We start from the raw sequence: 12,304 nt of genomic DNA on the forward strand, positions 1-12,304 counted from the left end.
AAATGCCAATATCCATGGAGATAGAGTGAGAATATATCTGATGCCTTGTACAATTTTCTGGGGAGAACATCCAAACTCCATCCTGAAGGTCACGGTCAAAACTGGAACTTTGCTGTGAAGCACTGGCGCTAACCACCACACCACCACCCTCGTCCTTGCATTTAACATTTCATTTTCAATATGTTATATTTTTACATACTCTGCCTTTTTATCTATGTAGGCCAAACAGATTTATTTTCCTAGCACTTGACTCTGATCTTGTTTTACCCAGTTTCACCTTGTTGCTTGTTAATGCTGTGGCTTATTATATGACATTATATTATATGTTTGTTGCACATGCATTATATCCAATTTTGGATTTACAAAAGGTGTTGCGCTGCATATTTTTTTGCAATTCATCACTCTAGCCCATTAGTGTAATGTTAAGTCTGTTATGCTTAATTAGCTGCATTTTCTCATTTTGATGTCTTTTTGTTGTTTTTAGAACGACTGATCGTTGTCGCTGAACACTATGAAAGCTGTTTAAGTGATTTCCAAAAACAGGGGAAAACTGCCTGGTGAGTTTGTAATTACCAGTATATGGAACTTCTTTTACTTTTACTCATAAGCTGTAATTGTCAAACAACCTGCCGTTGATACAGATATTATATCTGTGCATATGTATTAATGGTATACAAAAAACTTGCCATCTGCTGGCTGAGGTTAGGTTTGCATTTTAAGAACAGTTTATAGAGTCTTTCCTCATTCTCACCTATTTTAAGTATCTCTTCATCTGGATTTATCACAACTTGAACCTGAAAATGTCTGACACACAGTTGTCTGTCTGTTTCCATTAGTCCAGAGCAGGTGCTGCAGGTCGCCTTTGAGATCCTTGAAGGTTTGCACTTCATGAACAAACATGGTATGGTGCACAGAGCCCTCAGTGCACACAATGTGCTGATGGACTGCAAGGTTTGACCTGCTTTATATTTGTCTGAATGTATTTTTGGTTAAAAGAAAAAAAAAAGTGCAAATTACTTCAGTGCAATGCTGTCATTCTAAGATGGATTTTCTCTTTGCAGGGGAATGTCAAGCTGGCAAAGTTTGGCCTTTATCACATGACTGATCATGGGGCTGATGTGGATTTTCCCATTGGGTACATCTCTTTCTCCTCATTTATCACAGAGAAAGGTTCATTAGTGCTTCTCTGGAACTCTTCAACTGGTTTGACTGAGCTATGTGAGCTGTCTGTTGGAGGTCAAAGGTTCACCTGTATCTCTTTGATGTTACAAAGGCAGTTTGACCATAACATTTAACCATAATTGCCCATCATTTTTCATCGAAACCAGGTTTCGAGGCATGGACATAGCTTCCTAGTTGAGGGACTGTAACATATTGGTGGACTTTTATCTACATCCAAAGGCCATTGTGTTCCACCAAGTTTCTCTGCCTAATATTCTTTTGCAGATTGATCGCACATGCCCATGAGTTTCTCCAAGACATCTGGATGGAAAATGTGATGAACATAATAAACAGTTTTGGCTAATTATTTTTAGGAATGACTTGTATGCTTCACCTAAAGTGAACAATGAGAGCACATTACATAGTTATTCACTTGGTTATTGTATAACTTTGATCTCTTTAGATCACTGCAGTAAACTAGGAATCTACCATTAGTATTATTAATTGGCTAAGTAAAGTGCTTATCTGCTATGTGATGTTAACCTCAGGTACCCATCATACCTTGCACCAGAGGTGATTGCTCAAGGCTCCTTTCACCCCAGTGACCCATCTCATGATGACACTCCTCTGCCCTCAGGACCCAAGTCTGATGTTTGGTCTCTTGGGGTGTTGCTCTTTGAACTGTGTGCTGTAAGAATCCCTCATGAACCACTTCATAAAAGATGTTGCTTTTAGGATTTTGCCTAAATTCATGCCGTATCATTTTCACCTTAAAACTTAATGCCATGAATGTTTTCACAGGGTCGACGACTGCTGCAGACTATTGATGTAAGCGAGAGACTGAAATTCATTCTGACCTTGGGTGAGTGACCGGGGGATCAGTGTTTTAAGCACTTAGCACACTGCACTGAGACTGAATTACTGTAGACTTACAGAGTGACATTGTCCTTCGAAGGTTGCATGGATGACATCGTCACCGTCCTTGCTGAGGAACATGGGTGCCTGGATGCAATTAAGGTAGTAAAAATACCAGCGAGTACCACAGTAACAGTGTCACACACTGCAGCCTCCAAAATGACTGATATAATTGAAGATAGCTACATCAGATAACAACCACATCCCAACAGACAACACAACACAACACAAACGGAACTTTAACCTTTATGAAACCTGGATTCAGACTCTTGTATTAGACCTTATGAACATTAGCTCAGTGTGTGTAATAAACTGCCAACTGTGTATATAACACGATCCCTGAGCTCAGGTGCAGATACCTACATTGTACTTTTTTCACAGTCTTTCTTGAAATGAAATAAATATTTTCTAAAGAAAGATAGATTTACAGATTTAGGTCAGGAACTATCGGATCTATTTAAAAATATAAAAAAACATACTTACTTTACTTGACACCTTTCTTTACTGAATAATATTATGGTTGCTACCGGCCTGGAATTAATAGATTTTGTAGTGGTCTGTAAAATGTTTGTCAGTTGAAGTCAAAGTAATTTCAATATTTTACAGTAAGTCAAGTCAAATGTATTCACACACAGATGCCCTATCATTTTTCATTTTTGTATAAACACTTTCAAATCTTTCTTGGCCTTTTGAGATAATTGGAATTCTGAAAATGTCCTATGCTTGTTGTTTGTACTGCAGCTAATAAAGTATTTATATTTTTTTTTTTTACAGGCGCTGCCTGATAATGTTCTGGAGTTATTAAGAAAATGCTTAACCTTTCTTCCTTCCAAGAGGTAAATACACTCTCTACTGGATGTCTCATTGTGTTTAGTTTCCAAAACACTGTGGTCACGCGTGTACCGCAGCATATTATGAATGATTTAACCAGTGGGTGAGATGATGCAGACGCCAGTTGTTCTCTGACTCTTTGAAAACTTAATTTGACTTGAGGTTTAATATAATAATTCTGTTTTTTACAAGAGGTAATGAGGTCATTTGGACTCAGCTGGAATTGGCTCCAGCCCCCCATGACCCTCATGCGGAGGATAAATTGGTAGACAATGAGTGAGTGAGGTTTTTACAAGTGTCTGCTTATCCTTCTGTTTACTCCAGACCAACCCCCGCAGAGCTGTTGGAAGACCCTGTGTTCACTTTGGTCTCATACCTCCATACGCCCTTCCAGAGGCCCATTAGCCTCTTCTCGTCCTCCCTCCGTTGTGCACATCTGGAGCTTCCAGAGGACATCAGTGAGCTTTGCAAAGGTCTGCACCCACTACTCTTCATCAAACTTTTACCAAATAACAAAGCACCTTTAAAACATCATCAGGGCCATACATTAGGATGTATTAAACATTTGAGTGCTGTGTGGGACACAGACGTTGTCATGGTTGGCATTTTACACCTTATTGATGCTAAAATTTCACATTCAAGCCACAGAAGACGCAGTAGATCTGCTGTAATCTTCTGAAATGTTCTTTCCATTGCTACAAACCTGTAATACATATTATGTCCAGCCTATCCAACAGGAAACAGGGTTAGAAAACAAGTGGCACACAGAGACAATATTGCAGATTGTTGCTACATTGAGCACTGGGTCTCATTCACCAACTGTTCCTCTAAAACACACAGATCTTACTGTGTTTTCCTCAATTCTACAGTTGTATAATATTAGGATTAAATTTTATTTATCATTTATACTAATCATTGAGAAGGTATGGCAGGTGCTGTTACATGCTACAGTGTTATGGTTTTGTGTGTTTGCCGTTAGACGACGATGACAACTACCTATCTGAGCGAGCCATATATGAGGTGTACCATCTGTGGTGTCTGGCTGGGGGAGACCTGGAGAAGGAGCTGACCAATAAGGGGATCATACAGTCCAAACCTCCAATCTGCACACTGCCCAAGTACATCAAACGCATACATAATCACTAATAAGTTCATTTCGCTCTCAGTTGTAGTAAAAATGTGCTATCGTGTTTGTTTTTGCTTTTCCCATGTAGTTTTGTCCTGGAAGATGGGGAGTCATTTGGCCAGGGCAGGGATCGGAGTTTCTTGCTTGATGACACTACCGTCACACTGTCTCTGTGCCAACTCAGAAATGTAAGACGACATTAAAAATGTACATTACGCAACATTGTGTAAATGATGATATTGTGCATAAAGTTGAATTGATCCTCTGCATTAGTTACTGAGTTGATTTAAAGAACACATCAATGTTGCAAATACGTAATTAATTGATTACTTAGTTAGTTACCATTTATTATCATTTTTAAGGAAAAAAACAAACAAGCATTTGATGGTTCATTTGCGGAGGAATGTTTATTTCCTTGTCTTACATCACTGTAAACAGATTTTGGATTGTAGTCTGATGACTAAAGCGAAACAAAACATTTTAGACACATCACCATGGCCACCGACGACAATTGTCCTTTGTTTTTGAAAGTTTATTGCCCAAAGAGTCGATTGATTAATACATGAATAAAGGAAAGTTGAATTAGTGGAGTCCCAAAAAATAATTATCAACTGTTAGTTCTTTCCTTTTAACACAATTTAACACAATTTAGTACAATGTTAAAGTACAACTTAATCAACATGACAATCAAGTGCTGATGCTTGTTTATCACACTTGATAAAACTGGGCCATGGACAACACCAGATCTGTTCAATCCGTTCAATAAATGATTATGTGAAATTTATTTTAACACAAGCTTCTCTCTGCCTTATCAAGAGACTGAAGGATGTTGCAGGAGAAGCCTATTACCCTCTGCTGGAAGATGAGTAAGCAATCCCCATCCATTACTTGTCCCCTGTCACTATTTTTCACACCAACCAATCATTTATTCTTGTTGGTTTGGGTAATGTCATATTCCCCTTCACTGTTCCCTCCCGCAGACAGTCAAATCTGCCCCAGTCCAACAGCAGCAATGAGCTGTCGTCCACCGTCACGCTGCCACTCATCATCCGCGAGAGAGACACCGAGTACCAACTCATCCGCATCATCCTCTTTGACAGGCTGCTCAAGGTCAAAATGCAAATCCCTCCACGCACACATGATGAGTCACACGTTTACACGCAGCACAGGAGATGCCACACACACACGGACATGTGTGTATTATTGTTGAATCAAAACTGAGTGATGTAATCTTTGTCATTAGGCCTATCCATACAAGAAGAACCTAGTGTGGAAAGAGGCAAGGGTGGATATTCCTCCTCTTGTTCGAGGACTAGCATGGGCTGCGTTGCTGGGCATTGAGGTACAAGATGAATCATATGCTGTGTGTTGGAAAAATGGTTTTAATTTTGTGTGGACACTTACTTGAAGTTTTCACACAGGGAGACATTCAGGCTAAATATGACACCATAGACAAGGATACTCCCATTCCGACCGACAGACAGGTATGTTTTTTGTTTGTTTGTTTGTTTGTTTTTCAGCAGTCATGTTAAGTCACGCAGTTTTAGTGTTAACTGAAAATGTGTCTACCCAGTATCATAGACATAGACAGTGTTTAAACTAATTTATAAACCAACATCTGATAAATTCACACATTTATTCCTGTTAACCCTTAGTGCTCGTGCCGCATGGATCTGTGCCGCAGGTGCACCCATGGTAATTTGCCGTGGGAGTAATACACAACTCCTTATATGGACATCCTGGGTGTGTGTGTTTATAGGTCACATATTCAGGCTTTAAAAAATATGTGGGGGGGGTTACGACTTCTTATGTGTTGTTGAGTCAAAGTTATGATTTGATTTTATATCGCATCTTTAGTAGTGATAGAAGTAGTGTTCGTGCAGAAGTCACAAAATAGAGCGTTTTTCTTTTATTTTTGTTCATAAAAACAAGTGAACTTCGTTATCCAAATTTCACAAATGCAATCCAATTTTAAACATTGTGAGAAAATGAAAGAAATGTTTCATCAGATTGTTTGAAAAAACGATATAAGACACCCTATATTGTACATTCTCATACCCTCTGTATATACTGTATGTTTAAACATAGTAATGGAGAAAAGTAGCCGAAATGTGTTCTAAGGGTTAAAGACTATTTTTTATATTTTACTGACTAAAAAAGATTAAAGATCGATGGTATTGTTAAATCTGATAAATGTATAAATGTAAAATCTTTTTTGGTACTGTCACACTGTCTCTGCATTCTGGAAGGGACGTTCAGGAAACGTGTGTTAGAATGAAATGATGTTACAGACAGTTACATGATACATTTGACAACTTTTCTAGGAAAGATTTTTATTTTTAGAACAGAGCTGGAGGGTGGATATTTATACAATATATAACTTCCTGTTGATTTTTTCTAATCAGATATTATGTTATCTTGGACAGATCGAGGTGGACATCCCACGCTGCCACCAGTATGATGAGCTGCTGTCATCTCCTCAGGGCCATATCAAGTTCAGGCGTGTGTTGAAAGCCTGGGTGGTCTCCCACCCTGACCTGGTCTACTGGCAGGGTTAGTGTCTCCCCTGTGTCAGTCTCTCCTACTATCAATCATTTTTATGTCTTTTTTTTTTTCCTTTTCAATATTCAGTAGTTTCCATTGTGCTTCACAAGACTGAACACTAGATGGTGATCACGCTGTGTCCTCTAAACTGCAGTTGTGCCTTCAATTGAATTGAATTGAATTGAATTGAATTGAATGACTTTATTCCTCCCCCAGGGGGGAAACACACATTCACAACAGCTCAGTTAAGACAAATGAGAATAGAATAAAAAAAAATAAATAAATAAACTTAACTGCTTAACTGCTTTATTAATATTATCATTACAGGTTTGGACTCTCTTTGTGCCCCGTTCCTGTACTTGAATTTCAACAATGAAGGTAAGACTCTGAACGTGTTGAATACTGTAGATTAGTTGTATTTCTGCTCTGCCTTCATTAACATATATCTCATTCTTCACAGCACTGGCATATGCCTGCATGTCCTCGTTCATCCCTAAATACTTGTACAATTTTTTCCTGAAGGACAACTCCCATGTCATCCAAGGTGAGATATTCAGTTTATTGTGAGTGGAATACAGCTGCGAGTGTTTTATTGTGATTTACACATTGAATCATTGATCCCCATACTGTTTGTTATATCAATTGCACCCTCTGCTTCCCTTCTCCATCTCATCCACTTCCACTTCTAACATAGTCAAGTGCCTCTGCAAATTAATTAATGAGCAGTGAACATGGTCAGAGCATTGAACTAAGTTCCTCAGCTCACTGTTGATTAAATCTTGCCGCCGTGTTGTTCGTATGCTGTGAAAACTAATTTCAGTCAGTCTTAATGGAGTTTGCAGCTGAGCTACATCATTTGCAGATAGAAACAAATGAAACCGCAAAAGCCTGCAGACAAAATGTCAGAAGCAATAGTTACATGACTGATAAACAGTTACACAATGCACCTCTTGAGCTCTGTGGGGAACGTGGCTATTATCATTTCTTTCCGCTGCTAGATGCCCTGAAGCAGGCGCGCTAATGTCTGTCTATCTGGTCAGAGCTTTTTTCGTTGAACTACAGTGTGAAGAATGGCATTAACACATGATTATGCTGCAATGGGTTTCCATTTGGACATGCACAGTAGTTTTACATTTTCACGTTTGCACAGTCTGCACAGTTGTAAACATTTGAGTCTAAAAGTATCCTGTTTTATTTAAAAAAAATACCTTTTCATTGTGGGCCACACGGTGGTGTAGTGAGAAGACCCGGGTTCGAGCCCCGGTTGGAACAAGGGCCTTTCTGCATGGAGTTTGCATGTTCTCCCCGTGTGTGCGTGGGTTCTCTCCGGGTTCTCCAGCTTCCTCCCACAGTCCAAAAACATGCAATGTGGGGATTAGGTGAATTGGACACTCTAAATTGACCGTAGGAGTGAGTGTGAGAGTGAATGGTTGTTTGTCTCTAGTTGTATGTGGCCCTGCGATGGACTGGTGAACTGTCCAGGGTGTACCCCGCCTATTGCCCGATGTAGCTGAGATTGGCACAGCACCCCCCGCGACCCTCTGGTGGAGGATAAAGCGGTTAGATGATGACTGACTGACTGACCTTTTCATTGTTTCATTTTTCATTCCTTTTTTTTTTTGTTTGTTTGTTACCAAGTTAAACTCTAGATTCCATGTTGACCTTTTTCCTCTCTTGCCTGTGTTTCAGAGTACTTGACTGTTTTCTCACAAATGATTGCCTTCCATGACCCAGAGCTCAGCAACCATCTAAATGAGATTGGCTTCATTCCAGATGTAAGTTATCAAGTGTGCGATTGCCCTGCCATACTAACCACAATAAACGGTAGTGGGGCACGTAGCGGGATAACACATTTGTCGTTTATTGCAAGTTTACCTTCAATGAAAAGTCAAAGAGAGTTAGAAATTGTTCCAGTTTTCTGGCCCCACACCAGGAGCAAAGTAAATCACTATTTGTAGAAAACTATGGGTATCTTTTCATTGTCACTGATATTTATTGTTGTATATCTTCCTTTCCAGAGTTTGTGGCCAGGGTCAGCTTCTCCCTATAGTCCACTGACGATGATTTATACAAAGGCTAATGTCTGCCAGGCACACTTAATGATTGTCAGACTTACCTTATTTTTCTTACCCTGCACCACCTCTTCCCGCCCTTTACCCCGCCTTCTCACAGCTCTGCTCAAACTGTGACAAGGTTAAAGTATCCACTGTCTCTCTAGGGTTTCAGTTAGTGTGCTGATGAATGTGGGTCAGCTGTAGAGCGGCTTCTGGGACATTACCCAATGAAAGGTGGGGATTTGAGAGATTTCTGATGCTGCTGCTAGGTGTGGGTGGTATTTATTATTTTTTGCTAACACAAACTTGCTATGTTGACTCCCGAGAGAAAAGCATGATCCTATGATGCTGATTTGCCTCTTACTGTAGTGGCAGCACTGATTTGCCTATCGGAGGAAACCTCTTAAGCCTGTTTTTATTGTTAGACCAGGCTAATATTAGAATAAGCTTTGTTGATACAGCTTTCATCTTTGATGTCGATCCTAGTAATTAGACTTTACAGGCCCTAAATCCCTATTTTCCTCTGGACGTCAGAGAACACTCTGAACTGTTTTTTCTTTACTCAGGCTTTTAAATCTGTCTGACTAAGAAATGCATCAGATTTAAAATAAATGTGTTCCAAATCATAGCTAGATTAATACCTGTATGTCTTTATAGAAAAAAGACCAATCTAATGCAAGTGTTCCAAACCATGAATAATCTGGTAGAGAGGTGGTGGTGCTGGTGGTCAAGGTCTATTCTCCAGTAATGCCATAGAGAAAGAGTCCGATTGCAAGCCAGTAGTTTAATTTAGGCCTTTTTCAATTTGGCCACATCTCCTCTCCTGAGCCTGCCATTTACACCTACACTAATCCAATCTGGCTGGACTTGCAGTGTTGCTGCTGAGCTGTCCAGATTGAGTCTTTAACTCAGAGTGTGCTGGCTTTCTCTCCTGCTCATCAATCCTGGGCACAGAAGAGGTCCCATCACCAGCTCCTCCGCATTTAGCAGACAGTTTACATCCAGACCCTTTGCTGCTTTGCTGCTTACAAAGTCGCAGCAACTGTGACCAACAATTGGCAGGTGTTGGAACAAGTGGCTAACGGTGTGTGTGTTTGTGTGTGTGTGGTCTTTCAGTGGTATGCATTTTCTGCAGGGGAAGTATGAAACACAATGAGAAGAAACAGTGAAGGAAAGACTGACACAATAAACTTGATTGTTTGTTTTCTCCGCACTGGGAAATAACAAAACCAAAAACCATTTGCTCTTTATTGTCATTTCTGTTCCTCAGAGGTCATAGACATGTAGAGCCATGTGTGCTGGTTTTTAAAGACAGAAATCCCTCTAGTGATGAAGACATTCGTTCATCTAATTCGAGTGCTTGACTTACTAAGCATTACATAAAAATAGACACTACATCAGTTCTTAATATGGTGTAGCTTACGTTCTTTTCTTTTTTTTCCACATACAGCTTTATGCGATTCCGTGGTTCCTGACGATGTTTACACGTAAGTTATTTCTCCTTGCTCTCACAATGTGGATGTGATGTGTCACTGACTGTGCATAATTAAAAAAAAACTTGATATGGTATTTTAGGATAGAGTCACAATAAAAGTGGCTGGAAGGGTGTTTTTTTTTTCTCTTTGTGACCTTTATTCCTGCTGCTAATTCATTCTATTCCTGGATGAAAGGGGGAAAGACTCAAATGCTCAGTTCTGCATCATCAGATTTCTACCTGTGCATTAATTTGTATTATGTATTTATTTGAATTAAGCTGCTCATACCACAAACATTACAAATATTTTTGAGAAAAAAACTCACAACTTAGGACTATATCACTATTTTTTTTCTCCAGCATTTGGAGGATGGACTGCTTGGCTCCTGCTTAGCTTATCTCTTACATGACAAGTTTGCCCACTAACAAACAAATTAACAGTCTATACTTTTAATGGTAGGTTTATTTTAACAGTGAGAGACAGAATACCAAAAACAAAAATCATATATAAAAAAAGATACAAATTTATTTGCATTTCATTGAGTGAAATAAGTATTTGATCCCCTACCAACAATAAAGGATTCTGGCTCCCACAGACTAGTAATAAAGTAATCTCAACTTGTTACCTGTATAAAAGACACCTGTTACAGAATGAATCAATCATACACAAACCTCTCCATCATGGGCAAGACCAAATACATTTCTAAGGACATCAGGGACAAGATTGTAGAGCTGCACAAGGCCGGAATGGGCTACAAGACCATTGGCAAGAAGCTTGATGAGAAGGAGACAACTGTTGGTGCGATAATTAGAAAATGTAAGAAACATAAAATGACTGCGGTCTCCATCGGTCTGGGGCTCCACGCAAAGGTGAGGGATCAGCCCAGAACTACACGGGAGGGGCTTGTTAATGATCTCAAGGCAGCTGGGACCACATTTAAGAAAAGAAAATGAGTAAAACACTGATAAAACTTGGTAACACACTATGCCGCAATGGATTAAAATCCAGCAGTGCCCGTAAGGTGCCTCTGCTCATTAAGGCACATGCACAGCCCCATCTGAAGTTTGCCAATGAACACCTGAATGATTCAGAGAATGATTGGGAGAAGGTGATGTGGTCAAGTGAGATCAAAATCGAGCTCTAACATATAGGCCACGGCATAACGAAGGGCCAGTATCCGGGACCTACATTCTATAGAAAATCTGTGGAGGGAGCTGAAGCTTCGAGTTGCCAAGCGACAGCCTCAAAACCTTAAGGATTTCTGCAAAGAGGAGTGGTCCAAAATTATTTCACTCATTGAATTGCAAAATAATTTAAATCTTTTGTTTTATGTGATTTTTTGGATTTTCTTTTTGATATTCTGTCTCTACCTGTTAAAATAAACCTCCAATATAAAGTATAGACTATTGATTTGTTTGTCAGTGGGTGAACTTACAAAAACAGTGAGGAATCAAATACTTATTTCAGCCACTGTATGTTGATATATTATTCATTTAACTAAACAAGACTTTTTACTTTAAGAACATTAACGTACCTTTATGTTGTCATTTTACTTCAACTTTGCACTTAAAGTGAATGATCTGAAAGTATATTTTACCGCTGTTGAAAACCAGGCTAATGAAGATTTGTTTTCAGGGTTCATTTCAGGGTTGTCTTAGCTCTCATATAATGTAGAGCACCTGTCATTGTCATTGTCACTGATAGGACATTACTTCTTTTTTTTTTAAGTAGGTACACATCTGTTGCAAGTGTCACTTGTCTGTGACTGAACAGCTGTAAACTCTACACTGTAAAGCAGGTGCAGGTGTTTTTTTGGTTTCTAAAAACATGTATAATCCCTTCACGTGCTGTGCCATGTCAGAGGTACACAGAGATTTTGTTTTGGCAGGTTCTCGGTGTGCAGTTTGTCAGCTGATGGCAGCGTTACGCTTTTATCTATCCACCGAGAGCAGTTGGAGCTCTGAATTACGAGCATATTAAAAGGGGTCACAGAACATTTTAACAAATTAAATGTTACGCAATTAACCTCTGCGCCTTGTAGGCACGGCTCCATCATACAGTCCAACTGTTTGAATAACTTTTTGCCTTGTTGATTTAATTTTGCAGATCTACAACAGACATTTACAGTTAGAGCACATGTGATGTTTTTTGTTTTTTTTAACTGTTTCCAAATTACTCTTGATGTACGTCGAGTTATC

General features: G+C 39.3%; 1 protein-coding gene across 3 annotated transcripts in view; it reads left to right on the top strand.

The window, feature by feature from the left end:
- Window positions 1–12,304, top strand: part of tbck (TBC1 domain containing kinase) — a 33,521-nt gene that overhangs the window by 1,448 nt on the left and 19,769 nt on the right. For all 3 annotated transcript variants that reach the window (XM_044027688.1, XM_044027690.1, XM_044027687.1), the window contains 19 exons: window positions 485–557; window positions 837–951; window positions 1,062–1,135; window positions 1,710–1,851; window positions 1,963–2,023; window positions 2,117–2,178; window positions 2,851–2,912; window positions 3,232–3,380; window positions 3,887–4,025; window positions 4,122–4,221; window positions 4,850–4,899; window positions 5,014–5,143; window positions 5,277–5,375; window positions 5,455–5,517; window positions 6,460–6,586; window positions 6,905–6,955; window positions 7,038–7,121; window positions 8,267–8,352; window positions 10,082–10,118. In XM_044027688.1, the coding sequence (XP_043883623.1) occupies window positions 485–557; window positions 837–951; window positions 1,062–1,135; window positions 1,710–1,851; window positions 1,963–2,023; window positions 2,117–2,178; window positions 2,851–2,912; window positions 3,232–3,380; window positions 3,887–4,025; window positions 4,122–4,221; window positions 4,850–4,899; window positions 5,014–5,143; window positions 5,277–5,375; window positions 5,455–5,517; window positions 6,460–6,586; window positions 6,905–6,955; window positions 7,038–7,121; window positions 8,267–8,352; window positions 10,082–10,118 (1,704 nt within the window). The remainder of the gene's footprint in view (window positions 1–484; window positions 558–836; window positions 952–1,061; window positions 1,136–1,709; window positions 1,852–1,962; window positions 2,024–2,116; window positions 2,179–2,850; window positions 2,913–3,231; window positions 3,381–3,886; window positions 4,026–4,121; window positions 4,222–4,849; window positions 4,900–5,013; window positions 5,144–5,276; window positions 5,376–5,454; window positions 5,518–6,459; window positions 6,587–6,904; window positions 6,956–7,037; window positions 7,122–8,266; window positions 8,353–10,081; window positions 10,119–12,304) is intronic.

The sequence above is a fragment of the Solea senegalensis genome, linkage group LG6 (assembly GCF_019176455.1).
Source record: "Solea senegalensis isolate Sse05_10M linkage group LG6, IFAPA_SoseM_1, whole genome shotgun sequence".
In the NCBI taxonomy this organism is placed as follows: Eukaryota; Metazoa; Chordata; class Actinopteri; order Pleuronectiformes; family Soleidae; genus Solea; species Solea senegalensis.